Source organism: Oncorhynchus tshawytscha, linkage group LG08, assembly GCF_018296145.1.
Source record: "Oncorhynchus tshawytscha isolate Ot180627B linkage group LG08, Otsh_v2.0, whole genome shotgun sequence".
NCBI lineage: Eukaryota > Metazoa > Chordata > Actinopteri > Salmoniformes > Salmonidae > Oncorhynchus > Oncorhynchus tshawytscha.
The window spans coordinates 60,897,046-60,914,413 of record NC_056436.1 but is presented as its reverse complement, the minus strand read 5'-3'; the positions used below and the strand labels follow the sequence as shown (position 1 = coordinate 60,914,413).

Here is a 17,368-nt window from a genome sequence, read left to right as displayed (position 1 = left end):
CCCCCTAAACCCCTCTTTTACGCTGCTGCTACTCTCTGTCATATATGCATAGTCACTTTAACTATACATTCATGTACATACTACCTCAATTGGGCCGACCAACCAGTGCCCCCGCACATTGACTAACCTGGCTATCTGAATTATGTCCCGCCACCCACCACCTGTCAACCCCTCTTTTACGCTACTGCTACTCTCTGTTCATCATATATGCATAGTCACTTTAACCATATCTACATGTACATACTACCTCAATCAGCCTGATTAACCGGTGTCTGTATGTAGCCTCGCTACTTTTATAGCCTCGCTACTTTTATAGCCTCGCTACTGTATATAGCCTGTCTTTTTACTATTTTTTTTATTTCTTTACCTACCTATTGTTCACCTAACACCTTTTATGCACTGTTGGTTAGAGCCTGTAAGTAAACATTTCACAAGGTCTACACCGGTTGTATTCGGTGCACGTGACAAATGAACTTTGATTTGATTAACCACGTGAGACAAAAACACACAAGTTTACATGCCTTGGGGATATATTTGGGTGCTGAATGGTATTGCAGGCCTCTGAGGACGCCAGCCAGCCAGCCAGCCAGACAGACAGACAGACACACAGACAGACACACAGACAGACACACAGACAGACACACAGGGCCAACAAGAAAGCACCAATAGCTGTGCCTCGCCAGTCAAAGAGGCTGTCCGTCAGTGCTCACACTGCCCGGTCATGGAGGACCTGGAGAGACAGAGCCCCGAACATCCCCAAACATCTCAGGGCGGCGCGGTGCAATGCAGAGTGGCAAGTCTCTGATGAGCAGCGGCGAGCCAGACTTCTTAGGGCAGTGCAGCCGGATCTGAGTCAGCACCGTGAAAACTGACAGGGCACACCGCCCGGTGCTGCCGACACAACATCTCCTTTGTCTATACTCTGGAAAATGTTCTCAGTGTTAACACAAAATGATAATTAAATCATGAACTCGTAAATATACTAAATGCAGGTGCTACTACTGTACAAACTACAAGTATATTTTTCAATGCATTTCATTGGGTTACATACTCTTTGTCAAAAGTGCTGTGCAGGACCAAATAGTTGGTAAGTAAAGACATGAGACGTTGTATGGAGATCCTGCCTGGTTCAATCAGAGACAAACTATACCCTCTTACCTATCATCCAAAATCCAACAGCTCCAGTTAAGACCTTCCCACTTACGTCTGAGGTTTTCCACAGCACACACGTTCCCTCAGGTCTTCAGCTGATCCTAGTCCTAGACACTACCAGTCAAAAGTTTGGACACACCTATTCAATCAAGGGTTTCTTTATTTTTTTTACTATTTTCTACATTGTAGAATAATAGTGAAGACATCAAAACTATGAAATAACACATAAGGAATCATGTAGTAACCAAAAAAGTGTTAAACAAATCAAAATATATTTGAGATTTGAGATTCTTCATAGAACTTTGCCTTGATGATAGCTTTGAACCCATCTTTGCCATTCTCTCAACCAGCTTCATGAGGTAGTCACCTGGAATGCATTTCAATTCACAGGTGTGCCTTGTCGAAAGTTATTTTTTTCATTTCAAATCAAATCAGTTTGTCACGTGCGCCGAATACAACAGGTGAATTCAGTGAAATGCTTACTTACAGGGTCTAACCAATAATGCAAAAAGGGTGTTATGTGAACAATAGATAAGTAAAGAAATAAAACAACAGTAAAAAGATAGGCTATATTCAGTAGCGAGGCTATAAAAGTAGCAAGGCTACATACAGACACCGGTTAGTCAGGCTGATTGAGCTAGTATGTACATGTAGATATGGTTAAAGTGACTATGCATATATGATGAACAGAAAGTAGCAGCAGTGTAAAAGAGGGATTGGCAGGTGGTGGGTGGCGGGACACAATGCAGATAGCCAGGTTAACCATTTGATTACCTGGTCAGGAGTCTTATGGCTTGGGGTAAAAACTGTTGAGAAGCCTTTTTGTCCTGGACTTGGCACTCCGGTACCGCCTGCCATGCGGTAGTAGAGAGAACAGTCTATGAGTGGGGTGGCTGGGGTCTTTGACAATTTTTAGGGCCTTCCTCTGACACCGCCTGGTGTAGAGGTCCTGGATGGCAGGCAGCTTAGCCCCAGTGATGTACTGGGCTGTACGCACTACCCTCTGTAGTGCCTTGCGGTCAGAGGCCGAGCAATTACCATACCAGGCAGTGATGCAACCGGATCCTCTCGATGTTGCAGCTGTAGAACCTTCTGAGAATCTCAGGACCCATGCCAAATCTTTTTAGTTTCCTGAGGGGGAATATGCTTTGTCGTGCCCTCTTCACGAATGTTTTGGTGTGTTTGGATCATTCTTGTTTGTTGTTGATGTGGACACAGAGGAACTTGAAGCTCTCAACCTGCTCCACTACAGCCCCATCGATGAGAATGGGGGTGTGCTCGGCACTCCTTTTCCTGTAGTTCACAATCATCTCGTTAGTCTTGGCTACATTGAGGGATCGATTGTTATTCTGGCACCACACGGCCAGGTCGCTGACGCCCTCCCTATAGGCTGTCTCATTGTTATCTGATCAGGCCTAACACTGTTGTGTCGTCTGCAAACTTAATGATGGTGTTGGAGTCGTGCCTGACCGTGCATTCGTGGGTGAACATGGAGTACAGGAGGGGACTGAGCACACACCCCTGTGGAGCTCCAGTGTTGAGGATCAGTGTGGCAGATGTGTTGCTACCTACCCTCACCACCTGGGGGCTGCCCGTCAGGAAGTCCAGGATCCAGTTGCAGAGGGAGGTGTTTAGTCCCAGGATCCTTAGCTTAGCTTTGAGACAATCAGTTGTGTTGTGACATGGTAGGGGTAGTATACAGAAGACAGTCCAATTTGATAAAAGACCAAGTCCATACTTTGGCAAGAGTAGCTAAAATAAGCAAAGAAAAATGTCAGTCCATCATTATGGAAAATGTCAAGAACTTTAAAAGTTTCTTCAAGTGCAGTCACAAAAATCAGCAAGGGCTATGATGAAACTGGCTCTCATAAGGACCACCACAGGAAGGGAAGACCCAGAGTTACCTCTGCTGCAGAGTTCATTAGAGTTAACTGCATCTCAGATTGCAGCCAAAATAAATGCTTCACAGACTTCAAGTAACAGACACATCTCAACATCAACTGCTCAGAGGAGACTGCGTGAATCAGGTCTTCATGGTCGAATTGCTGCAAAGAAACCCCTACTAAAGGACACCAATAATAAGAAGAGACTTGCTTGGCCACAAAACCTGAGCAATGGACATTAGACCGGTGGAAATCTGTCCCTTGGTCTGATGTGTCCAAATGTGAGATTTTTGTTTCCAACCGCTGTGTCTTTGTGAGACGCAGAGTAGATGAACAGATTATCTCTGCATGTGTGGTTCTCACTGTGAAGCATGGAGGTGGAGGAGGTGTGATGGTGCTTTGCTGGTGACGCTGTCAGTGATTTATTTAGAATTTAAGGCAGACTTAGCCAGCATGGCTACCACAGAATTCTGCAGCGATACACCATCCCATCTGGTTTGCAATTAGTGGGAATATCATTTGTTTTTCAACAGGACAAAGGGATATTTGACCAAAAAGGAGAGTGATGGTGTTGCATCAGATGACCTGGTCTCAACCTGATTGAGATGGTTTGGGATGAGTTGGACTGCTGAGTGAAGGAAAAGCAGCCAACAAGTGCTCAGCATAGGTGGGAACTCCTTCAAGATTGTAGGAAAAGCATTCCTCATGAAACTGGTTGAGAGAAAATCAAGAGTGTGCAATCTAGGCAAAGGGTGGCTACTATGAAGAACCTAAAATTTTCTTTAACACTTTTTTGGTTACTACATGATTCCATGTGTTATTTCATAGTTTTTATGTCTTCACTATTATTCTACAATGTAGAAAATTGTCAAAAATAAATGAAAACCCTTGAGTTAGTAGGTGTGCAACTTTACAATCTTTACTTTTCTTTAACGGTTGCGGGGTAAAGAAGTAGAGTACTTTAGGAGTGAGTGATAAACAGTCATCTCCAAAATGACTGGCACCCTTGATAAAGGGGATGCGGGAAAAGACGGTATAAAACAAACAATACAAATACCGAGCTATATAGTATGCTACATTTTCTTACAAATAAAATGAGTTTATACTAATACAATTCCTCAGGGAAAGAGACTTTGTTTAACAAGTAATATACAGTTGAAGTCGGAAGTTTACATACACATTAAAACTCAACCACGCCACAAATTTCTTGTGAACAAAATATAGATTTGGTAAGTCGGTTAGGACATCTACTAATTTCTCCAGCAATAGTTTCCAGACAGATTATTTCTCTGTATCACAATTCCAGTGGGTCAGAAGTTTACATACACTAAGCTGACTGTGCCTTTAAACAGCTTGGAAAATTCCAGAAATTATGTCATGGCTATAGAAGCTTCTGATAGGCTAATTTGAGTCAATTGGAGGTGTACCTGTGGATGTATTGCAAGGCCTAGCTTCAAACTCAGTGCCTCTTTGCTTGACATCATGGGAAAATCTAAAGAAATCAGCCAAGACCACAGAAAACAAATGTAGGCCTCCACAAGTCTGGTTCATCCTTGGGAGCAATTACCAAACACCTAAAGGTACCACGTTCATCTGTACAAACAATAGTACGCAAGTGTAAACACCATGGGACCACGCAGCCGCCATACCGCTCAGGAAAGAGATGCGTTCTGTCTGCTAGAGATGAACGTACTTTGGGGCGAAAAGTGCAAATCAATCCCAGAACAATAGCAAAGGACCTTGTGAAGATCCTGGAGGAAAAAAGTACAAAAGTATCTATATCCACAGTAAAACGAGTTCGATAGACATAACCTGAAAGGACATTCAGCAAGGAAGAAGCCACTGCTCCAAAACCGCCATAAAAAAGCCAGACTACAGTTTGCAACTGCACATGTGGACACAGATCGTACTTTTGGGAGAAATGTCCTCTGTTCTGATGAAACAAAAATATAACTTTTAGGCCATAATGACCATCGTTATGTTTGGAGCAAAAAGGGGGAGGCTTGCAAGTCGAAGAACACCATCCCAACCGTAAAGCACAGGGTTGACAGCATCATGTTGTGGGGGTCCTTTGCTGCAGGAGGGACTGGTGCACTTCACAAAATAGTTGGCATCATGAGAAAGGAAAGTGATGTGGATTTATTGAAGCATATCAGTCAGGAAGTTAAAGCTTGGTCGTAAATGGGTCGTCCAAATGGACAATGACCCCAAGCATACTTCCAAAGTTGTGGCAAAATGGCTTAAGGACAACAAAGTCAAGGTATTGGAGTGGCCATCATAAAGCCCTGACCTAAATCCCATAGAACATTTTTGGGCAGAACTGAAAAAGCGTGTGCGAGCAAGGAGGCCTATAAACCTGACTCAGTTACACCAGCTCTGTCAGGAGGAATGGGCCAAAATTCACCCAACTTATTGTGGGAAGCTTGTGGAAGGATACCTGAAACATTTGACCCTAGTTAAACCATGTAAAGGCAATGCTACCAAATACTAATTGAGTGTATGTAACTTCTGACACACTGGGAATGTGATGAAACAAATAAAAGCTGAAATAAATCACTCTACTATTATACTGACATTTCACATTCTTAAAATAAAGTGGTGATCCTAGCTGACCTAAGACTTTTTACTAGGATTAAATGTCAGGAATCGTGAAAAACTGAGGTTGAATGTATTTGGCTAAAGTGTATGTAAACTTCCGACTTCAACTTTTTGCCTTACATTTTTTTTATGAGATGGGAGAGCACATTGGGAGGAATCCTAAACCCTTCCTCCATACAGAATATTTCAAGTTCCTCAATATCCTTAGATCTGCTCTTATGGACTGCCCTCTTCAATTCAAACCACAGGTTTTCAATGGGGTTCGAATCCAAAGACAGATGGCCATTGCAAAATATTGATTTTGTGGTCAAATAACCATTTCTTTGTGGATTTTGATGTGTGCTTGGGGTCATTGTATTGTTGGAAGATCCACAGAAACTTGCAGCCAAGTTTCAACATCCTGGCAACCAGTTTTTTCTCTAAAATGTCCTGGCACTTGGTCAAGTTCATGATGATGTTGACCTTTTAACAAGGCCCCCAGGACCAGTGGAAGCAAAACAGACAGGTTATTTTCTGCACATGCATCCTTCTTTCTACCCCAAACCCACCACTGATTTGCAGGGCCAAAGAGATCTATTTTGACTCATTAGACAATAACACCCGTTTCCAATCCAAGTGTGTTTACATTTGTTGGTTGCTCTAAATAAAGTATTTGTTTCTGCCAACCCTTCCGAGGAGCCTATTGGCATGGAGGTTGCATCCAATTGTATATTTGGAGACTTGGGGATCCCAAGATGCGAGCAAGTTCTGTAATTCTCCAACTGTGGCCTTTGGATGCATCCTTTTCAAGCAAGTTTATCACTTCTCCCATGGTTTTAAACTCCATTATTCCCCTAATAGCAGTAAATGGTACATTTCATTTTGGGCAAATTTGTCTGTGCCCATTGTTGGATTTATGAAGGTCAACATCCATTTGTCTCTTTTCGTTTTTTGCCTTTCCCTATTGTGTGGTTTTAACATGTGTGTTACCTCGTTTTTATACCCAAGTGAACCAAGAAGCCATGCAGGGCCACAATACAGTTCCTTCAAAGGAAAATTCCACCCAAAAACAATATTTTGGTATTTGTTTCATTAGTCCATTGCTGACATAGTCCTAAAAGGTTTTGCTTGTCATCAATCAAGTTTTCAAGATATGCAACTTTTTAAATACAGAAATCATCCTCATTTGATGCATTTTCATTTTTTATTAAATGTTTAATGAAGATTGAAATGTGTTTGACTTTGATGCAAGTCGTTTAAAAAAAAATGTTTATTACTTCTTAAAGAAAATCTCTGTCTCAGAGCACTTCTCCAAGCATACATCTCAGCATTTGTATTATTATTTTTGCTCATCTTTATCAACAGTGCCAATAACTTAGGAGGTGACTGTAAGATCAAGGCTATTTTAGTATTTTGATAAAATGCTATACTGTACATACAGTGGGGCAAAAAAGTATTTAGTCAGCCACCAATTGTGCAAGTTCTCCCACTTAAAAAGATGAGAGAGACCTGTAATTTTCATCATAGGTACACTTCAACTATGACAGACAAAATGAGAAAAAAAAATCCAGAAAACCACATTGTAGGATTTTTAAATGAATTTATTTGCAAATTATCGTGGAAAATAAGTATTTGGTCAATAACAAAAGTTTCTCAATACTTTGTTATATACCCTTTGTTGGCAATGACAGAGGTCAAACGTTTTCTGTAAATCTTCACAAGGTTTTCACACACTGTTGCTGGTATTTTGGCCCATTCCTCCATGCAGATCTCCTCTAGAGCAGTGATGATTTGGGGCTGTTGCTGGGCAACACAGACATTCAACTCCCTCCAAAGATGTTCTATGGGGTTGAGATATGGAGACTGGCTAGGCCACTCCAGGGCCTTGAAAAGCTTCTTACAAAGCCACTCCTTCGTTGCCCGGGCGGTGTGTTTGGGATCATTGTCATGCTGAAAGACCCAGCCACGTTTCATCTTCAATGCCCTTGCTGATGGAAGGAGGTTTTCACTCAAAATCTCACGACACATGGCCCCATTCATTCTTTCCTTTACACGGATCAGTCGTCCTGGTCCCTTTGCAGAAAAACAGCCCCAAAGCATGATGTTTCCACCCCCGTGCTTCACAGTAGGTATGGTGTTCTTTGGATGCAACTCAGCATTCTTTGTCCTCCAAACACGACGAGTTGAGTTTTTATCAAAAAGTTATATTTTGGTTTCATCTGACCATATGACATTCTCCCAATCTTCTTCTGGATCATCCAAATGCTCTCTAGCAAACTTCAGACGGGCCTGGACATGTACTGGCTTAAGCAGGGGGACACGTCTGGCACTGCAGGATTTGAGTACCTGGCGGCGTAGTGTGTTACTAATGGTAGGCTTTGTTACTTTGGTCCCAGCTCTCTGCAGGTCATTCACTAGGTCCCCCCGTGTGGTTCTGGGATTTTTGCTCACCGTTCTTGTGATCATTTTGACCCTAAGGAGTGAGATCTTGCGTGGAGCCCCAGATCGAGGGAGATTATCATTGGTCTTGTATGTCTTCCATTTCCTAATAATTGCTCCCACAGTAGATTTCTTCAAACCAAGCTGCTTACCTATTGCAGATTCAGTCTTCCCAGCCTGGCGCAGGTCTACAATTTTGTTTCTGGTGTCCTTTGACAGCTCTTTGGTCTTGGCCATAGTGGAGTTTGGAGTGTGACTGTTTGAGGTTGTGGACAGGTGTCTTTTGTACTGATAACAAGTTCAAACAGGTGCCATTAATACAGGTAACGAGTGGAGGACAGAGGAGCCTCTTAAAGAAGAAGTTACAGGTCTGTGAGAGCCAGAAATCCTGCTTGTTTGTAGGTGACCAAATACTTATTTTCCATCATTCATTAAAAATCCTACAATGTCATTTTCTGGATTTTCTTTCCTCATTTTGTCTGTCATAGTTGAAGTGTACCTATGATGAAAATTACAGGCCTCTCTCATCTTTTTAAGTGGGAGAACTTGCACAATTGGTGGCTGACTAAATACTTTTTTGCCCCACTGTATACTGTACTAAAGGATCACTTCTCAGTGCCTGGTTGGTGATTTAGCTCCATGACATTCCCCAAACGCAGTGTTGAGTTAATAACATAAACCCATCATGGTGATTTGGTGTAAAAGACGACAAGACCCTTTAGGCACTATTCTAATCTCCCCCATTGTCTTTTCCTGGAATCGACGCCATCCTATTTAAAGTGGGCTTCCGAGAGAGCCAGCCAGCTACTAGATCAAAAGACGGTAATGATACTGTAGGCAGTGTGTTGTTTAGCCAGAGTTTAGCGCAGGTGTCACAGTAGTGCAGGGAAGAGCTGGCTCCTTTGTGATTCATAAAGCAGTGACTCTAAACTCCCATTCCTCTGGATATTTATTGATTGGCCAATGGGGCTGTTCGGCTGAATTAATATGGCGGCATGGATAGGCCGTTCCAGAGGCAGGCATGAATCCACTGTCTGACTCTGACAAACACAACCCAAGAGGTCTGTCTATAAAAATGCAGGCCCCAAAGAAGTCTGGGAGAGAGAAAGTACTGTTACACTTTGATGAGTGTTTTATGGAGAAGAATACAACTTTCATTGTCCATTATGAATTGGAACTTGGGCTTTTTGCTGTATTAGGCTATTCCCAAACCCACAACACATTCAATCCCAAGAGACTGTCAGAAGACCAGAAAAGAGGGTCAAAGGTAGTTGATTTCCCAGGCTCTGGGATGCTATGTTTAAGGCCGGGATATAGCGGCTATGTCATGGGGCTTTGACGCACCAATTCAGGCTCACCAGGGCGTGTGGAGGCTAACACAAAATCATTTGCCTGCCTTGATACTGGAAGGCGTCTGTATCCCTGTCTCCCTGCCTGAGACTGTTCGCTCACTGCCGTTCTGTAATCACATGTGCTAGAACAGGATGTGCTCCAATCATATGAAGAGGTGAAGGATGGCCTTTCACTGAGTGAGCCAACGCACAGAGAATGGATATCATTTCTTTCATGGGGGCTCGATTTAATCCGTAGTGCTGAAGATCCGCGCGATTGAAATGCAATGTTCCCACATTCTCAGACACCGCATTCACGGTAAACGTTGCATATGTGGGCTGAATCGTGAATGACTTTTACATTTCAGTCACACAATAACGCAGTTCTTAAACGCTGCGGATTGAATCGAGCCCTTAAGAAACACCAAGAGTCAAAGCTTTTGGGGACATGTGCTAACATGTTGTCCCACTGTTACGCAAGCATAGGGATTAATCTAAGGCTGGAACTTCATTTCATTATTTCCAGGGTTTAAATCCCTTCCTTCAATCCCATATTGTTCTTAAAAAGAGCAGTGGAATTGATCCAAAGCTTAACTCCAAAGACAGTTAATAAAATGCGATGGTCATATGGGCAACTATTGACACCTCTACCACGTGGGCAACTATTGACACCTCTACCACGTGGGCAACTATTGACACCTCTACCACGTGGGCAACTATTGACACCTCTACCACGTGGGCAACTATTGACACCTCTACCACGTGGGCAACTATTGACACCTCTACCACGTGGGCAACTATTGACACCTCTACCACGTGGGCAACTATTGACACCTCTACCACGTGGGCAACTATTGACACCTCTACCACGTGGGCAACTATTGACACCTCTACCACGTGGGCAACTATTGACACCTCAACCACGTGGGCAACTATTGACACCTCAACCACGTGGGCAACTATTGACACCTCAACCACGTGGGCAACTATTGACACCTCAACCACGTGGGCAACTATTGACACCTCAACCACGTGGGCAACTATTGACACCTCAAGCACGTGGGCAACTATTGACACCTCAACCACGTGGGCAACTATTGACACCTCAACCACGTGGGCAACTATTGACACCTCAACCACGTGGGCAACTATTGACACCTCAAGCACGTGGGCAACTATTGACACCTCAAGCACGTGGGCAACTATTGACACCTCAAGCACGTGGGCAACTATTGACACCTCAACCACGTGGGCAACTATTGACACCTCAACCACGTGGGCAACTATTGACACCTCAACCACGTGGGCAACTATTGACACCTCAACCACGTGGGCAACTATTGACACCTCAACCACGTGGGCAACTATTGACACCTCAACCACGTGGGCAACTATTGACACCTCAACCACGTGGGCAACTATTGACACCTCTACCACGTGGGCAACTATTGACACCTCTACCACGTGGGCAACTACTGACACCTCTACCACGTGGGCAACTATTGACACCTCTACCACGTGGGCAACTATTGACACCTCTACCACGTGGGCAACTATTGACACCTCTACCACGTGGGCAACTATTGACACCTCTACCACGTGGGCAACTACTGACACCTCTACCACGTGGGCAACTATTGACACCTCTACCACGTGGGCAACTACTGACACCTCTACCACGTGGGCAACTACTGACACCTCTACCACGTGGGCAACTATTGACACCTCTACCACGTGGGCAACTATTGACACCTCTACCACGTGGGCAACTATTGACACCTCTACCACGTGGGCAACTATTGACACCTCTACCACGTGGGCAACTATTGACACCTCTACCACGTGGGCAACTACTGACACCTCTACCACGTGGGCAACTACTGACACCTCTACCACGTGGGCAACTACTGACACCTCTACCACGTGGGCAACTACTGACACCTCTACCACGTGGGCAACTATTGACACCTCTACCATATGGGCAACTATTGACACCTCTACCACATGGGCAACTATTGACACCTCTACCATATGGGCAACTATTGACACCTCTACCATATGGGCAACTATTGACACCTCTACCATATGGGCAACTATTGACACCTCTACCATATGGGCAACTATTGACACCTCTACCATATGGGCAACTATTGACACCTCTACGATATGGGCAACTATTGACATCTCTAAAACCTAGTGCCGTATGCCTAGTAGATCGTTCACTCATCCTCTAAGTGCTGGTTAGTGTCTGAGGCTAAACTAAGATTAATTTAATTAAAACCTGAATTAATCTAACCACCTCTGATGTATAATGGGATTCAACACACTGAAGTGGTAACTTGAGGTGAAAACATCTCAATGAGTGACAGCATGCACAAGTCAACTGCATTAGCCTGCAAGTCCAATTTACCCCGGCAAGTAATAAAGCAATGCTCAGAACAAAAAAAAAGGAACAAAATAATTTGAGGACAAAGATCCATGCTCTGGAGCTGGAGAAATGTCACAGAACAACATGTTTGGAATATAGTCTATTATACATGCATTGAAACCAACAATATGTGATGTCAACAGATTGGAATGTATATCTGTTTCAGTTGAATAGCCCAGTATTTACCAAATAAAGAAGGAAACATGACAACCAGGGAAGGTAGTGGTTATAATTCATATATAATATTTGCTTTAATCATAATACAATTTTAATATGCAGATAATCAAAACAAATATTCCTTTCAATGGAATCAAAGGCTATTTATTGATAGATTCAAAATAGCCTACTAATATAAAGCAGACTAATCCTGAATAAATTATTTTGTAATTGGATATGACTCCACATTGACTGCCTCTTTGTCAGTTTCCAGCTGTTAGATAGATTCTGTTTTGATAGGTTGCCTTGCCATTGATTGCCTCAATTGACAAAATACGCAATCAATCAAAACAAAGGGATAAAAGCCTGTGCGTGCCATAGGGAGAAATGTCGCACACAACCTCGATGTAGAGCGCGCACAGATTTATCTCCCAGAGGTTTCTCTGGCAACCCTGCCTCCCCTTTGTCTCCATGGCAATGGTTCGCCAGTTTACATCCCGACGAACCGTTGCTTTTCTAGAGACATGCAGAGGCCATTTGTCACGCAATAAGTCATTTGCGCACGAGCTTCCAAAACAAATGGTCTGCTCACGTCATCACTTGGCATGGAACACCCCTGTGTATGATTGGGATGTGATGTTGAGAGCTTGGCAAATGCAAACCCGCGTAAAAGGTGCAAGAAAGAACAACAGGGGGACATTTCAACTGGATGCCAGTGACATTGTTGTTCACTGTCATCACGTTAAAGCGACAGCACGAGCATTCTTCATGTAGGTTGACCAATGCTTATTGTAATGCACTACACTGTTTTATTTTTGTTGTGGTTTTTGGTTTTATACGAATTTATTATTATTTGCAGAAATGGTTTAAATAATGAAACAAATAAATAGTATACAGTATGTGCGTAATAATTAGGTTATAACATGTGCTAATTGTAGATGGCTACAGGTCGGGTCAAGAACGAGACCAGTAGACACATCTATGGTGTTATGACGCGCCATTCAGTAGCTGGCCTAACTATTGTTTTCCGAAATCTCAAAGGGCGAGCAGAGGATGTGTGGGAGATGAATGAGCGCACGGTCGCTTTAAACCAGTGATTTAGGGGCAGCAATCTGTGCATTGCAAGGCTCGCCTCTTACCTTTGGAAGCATCCTTATCTTCTTTTGGCTTCGCCACTTTTCCGCTCATAGATCCCAGTTTGGACGTGTAATTCCCGATTTAGACAAGAATGGAAATACTTTCAATCGCTTGCAGACCGTTTCTTCAATTAAATCCTTTCCAAAGGTACCAGGTGCTGAGATAAGGGTTCTGTTAGACAATTAGAAAACAGGGCAATTAGTCTTTTTATTAAGATTCAATTTTGATGAAACATGTTTTATCAAGAGAGGACTACAAACAAAGCAAACCTGTGATGCTATTATGATTCCATGTTTGGCGCAGGCTATCAATGGATGTATCCAGTTATTGATACATTCTAATCACATAGCCTACACAATTGAGTTCACAAAAGCGCATCTGGAAAATTGGAAAATAAACGCCGTTGTATCCCTGGACCATTAGCATCGTAAAAGCGTTTCAATCATTTGAATACTATCTTTTCTTACCTTATCTCCTCCACGTTTTCTGCTACATCAATGCACATTGATAAAGAAAAACGCTTCCAACCGGAATACCGCTATGCTGCATGCGAAAATAACCACCTCGTCGGCTGTGACAAAGGAACTGACCAAAAACCTACGAAAATAAATGCAAGGCTTCAAAGCGCGTGTCAGTCGACGTCAGAGACAAACGGAAAGGGCATCAAATGAAGATTACCTCTAATGAGCAATCGTCTACACATCGAGTATCCGCAAATTCCATCCACTACAACCGACGAAACCTGGCTTTCTAGAAGCCTGTAATAACTATTCTATTCAACACGAGCTCTTCTAAGGCATCTAACACGCGGGCAAATAGCACACAGATTAACAGGATCCACAAAGTAGCGCTGTATTCCATCCCTAACACACATGCACCGTCGATTATGTTAAGTTTAGCTCTATGCGTTTTATAAAGCAATGCATTTAGGGCATGGAAATCAATTGTTTAAAGTCCGCTTTCGATCCACGGTTGCACTAAACGCGCGCGTTGGAGTAGCGGTGTTGATCAGTCCGAGGCGTCAAGTAGCCTACTGTAGTTTCAAGAAGAGCGGCCGGGCGGCAGATTAAACAGCATTGACAATAACCATCTATTCAATTGTTTGCTTGTTGTATGCTAGTGTTTACTTATAAAACAGTCTGAAGGAAACCAGTAGCCAAAATAAGCGCGTTGTTTTTTAGCCTACACAGAGCCTAACCAACTTTCACGATTTAAATACATTACATGATATTATGGTTAGCCACATGCTATTGGAATCATGTATAACGTTAGAAACAATTCAGCGACTAAGAAAGTAAATAAGCTTTTGGCGAAACATTATGTTATTTAGGCTAGAACTTTACGCACAAGTGCCAATTACCGAAACAGCCCGCAACAGACGTTCTTCATGTAACATATCGTTGACATACATTGTCACAGACCAGCCAATTAAGCTGATAACTTACAGTATTAGATGTCTAGTCAAAAGTAGTCCAAGCAAGCATATTGCCCATAAGTAGGAGTCCACGGAAAGTGGAGCAAGTCTCAAGCCACTAAAATAAATAACTCACCTTGATACGCGAGATGGCGAAGCAGAAACTGTTGAATCGACAACGAATGTCAGAGCACTTGCCCACACAATATGTCTGAAGTGAATGCGTAAATGAAGTGAATGCGTAAACATTCACCCAAAGTTACAGATATTGCTTCAATAGGTTATTCCATTTCAAAATTGGTGCCTTTAAAAACCTTTACGTTTTGCTGCGCTGACAGAAACACAGGGGAAGGCGAACATTAGCCAATAGGCCTAGTGTACATGACGATATCTGAGAGAAATCGTTTTAGGAGAGATGCCAATGCACGCATAATTATAATTGGTTGCACCTTGATTCGCATAAATATGCTTGAGTCCTGTGAAGTTATAATTAACCTTTAGTTGTCTCGTTGGTCGTTGATTAATTTGATCAATCATATAGCATCAGGTGCAACGAAAAAAAATGTACAATCATAATCAATAAAAACAAATAGTAGACAAATAAGCCTACACAAACAACTTCCGGAAGCACATATTTTACGCAACAAAAAAGTGAATGGACACTCATTGGTACAAAGACCCCAGGCAACGGAACGATCTAGGCTGAAAGCCCTCACTACGAATGTATACATCCACAATATATATATATATTTGCAAGACAGTGGACTAACTAATGGAATTATGGAAATACATGTTTGTTATGGCTGGTGTATGTACACAGTCGTCAACCCTCACATTCCTGTCACTGGGCCAATTACGCAGCGCAAAAACTTCAACACAAAAGCCATGGTAATGTGGCTGTCTACAATTTGAAATGTTTGATTTCATAACAAAGATGACATGTACTGATACTGTATAAATTGAGTTTATTAGACTATGTTGCTTGTTTTTAATGTTTAAGTTTTGCAAAAAACTCAACACCTCATTTATGATTATCTCATTGGGGTTTATAAAACATTTTGCAAAAATGTAGCCTTACTACCTATAGCTGTAATCACGATACAGTCTACCTGCCAAAATATTTTGGCTGTAATTAGGCCTACGTAATTTAAAAGTGACATTTTGTTATAAAGTGGGAGAGTTTTGTCTTGAATTAGATGAGAACAGTCATCACGCAGAAACTGCGCCCTTACCTTAAACTGAGAGTGAATTGTAGCCTTTGCGGTGGAAGATGAGAAAATCAACATAGAAACAGTTACGGTCAGCGTTCACACCTAATTTAACTCGTGTAAAATGTGCATTCAGTCCTCCTAGACAGACGACCAATGTGTGTTAATCAAATCGAAAGCTCCAGACGCAAAATCCCGAACTGTTCGATAAACAAACCGAGCAACATTGACTCGCAACACTAACTTGTCCCGCTCTAGCTTGTGTCAAGACGTAGAACTACGAAGTACGGTCCTAGGTCGACCCCTGCATGCGTTGTGTCACATCACCTGGCCTGGCAGAAAAAAAGGCTGCGGTTGACGGTTACAGGATCTATACAGTTTTTTTTAAGTGTGTGGAAACTGGACACCTTTTCAGCTTTCTTTTCTCATCCTGAAGTCTGTCAAGTTATTTAAAGTACTACCAACTGTAGATGCCGATGTCGACCTGAGCTTCCCTTCTGCCTCTAGGAGGGAGGAATAGCACTAACTGGCCAATATAGACCCTGCGAAATTTCAATAATGGAATATATGTATTTTCCCACACATCATTCTTTCATCATTACATTGTTTTTAGTTGACATCTAAAATAACTGAAATAACTCAATTAAAAAAACATTAAAGCTGAAAATCAACCGTGAGAGTACTCTAAACAATAAAGAGGAGTCTAGACAAAAGGCAAATAAGATCAGAAAATACTGTGTGGAAATGGCTTAAAAAAAACAACATTATTTTAGCCAGCTCTTGTTGTTTATAGACATGGCCTTCTGTTTGAGGATGGTTTGTGATTGGGTTTGGGCCATTTTTCTCTATCCTTTTACTTCTTGCAAAACCCCAGCCAAGATATTACTTGCTGCCATAAGTGGTGGTTTTTTGTTACAGGCTTCTCCCCATCAGGAAGCTGAAAAGCAGGCCACCAACTCAGTTGCATGACGCACAGCACAGGTTGTGATGAGGTTAAATCCACTGAGTAACTGCTCTCTGCTTCCTGACTCAAAGGCCATGAGAAGTTCCATACAGTATCACACCTGTCAGATGAAGTAATACTAATAGTTTCGTTGGAGAGGAAGTGCAGTGTACACTTGTTTAGCTCTGTCTTGATACCCAATATCAATGTTTGTTTGTGATACATGAGCCTTCCCCTGTGTGTCACAATTCCCCAAATGAATCCTCAGCATGCTGGGTCACGGTTTCCAGAAACTAACCTATTTCACATTGATCCATAATAGGACTCTCTTCAGGGGAGACCAGGGAAAAGCCTAACATCCCAGGCCAACAGTGTGGACCAGATGAGCATAGTGGGAGTGTTATTAGCCTAGTACTTGAAGGTAGCAGTGGTGATGAGATTCCTGTTGTCCTGCCCGTCAGAATATGGCCCCTCGGAGGTTTGATACACCTGGTTCTTTATTAGTATTCACTGAAACAGAGAGAGAGAGAGAGGTCATACCTAGGGTGATTATTCACCCATCCTGACTGTCTGAGCAGAGACACAGAGATGTGGAGACTCGGGATCAACAGGATTTGCCCACACTCCGTTAGCCAGGGGTAAGAGAGGTTACCGTGGTCCTGAATAATGCCATGAGGTCAATGACTGGATGTGTCAATAC

The 17,368-nt window shown here is 42.6% G+C and overlaps 1 protein-coding gene across 4 annotated transcripts in view; it reads right to left on the bottom strand.

The window, feature by feature from the left end:
• Positions 1-15,988, bottom strand: part of LOC112256182 (fibroblast growth factor 13) — a 182,449-nt gene extending 166,461 nt beyond the window's left edge. Inside the window, exons 1-2 of one of the 4 annotated variants that reach the window (XM_024429234.2) lie at positions 15,750-15,988; positions 13,106-13,274 (exon numbers count right to left, since the gene is read on the bottom strand). In XM_024429234.2, coding sequence (XP_024285002.1) covers positions 13,106-13,154 — 49 coding nt within the window. In that variant the 5' untranslated portion in view covers positions 13,155-13,274; positions 15,750-15,988. Of the gene's footprint in view, positions 1-13,105; positions 13,275-13,570; positions 14,096-14,653; positions 14,807-15,749 lie in introns of those variants that run through there. The other 3 variants (XM_024429235.2, XM_024429233.2, XM_024429238.2) reach the window with 3 other exon arrangements.
• Between the last annotated feature and the right edge of the window lie 1,380 nt (positions 15,989-17,368).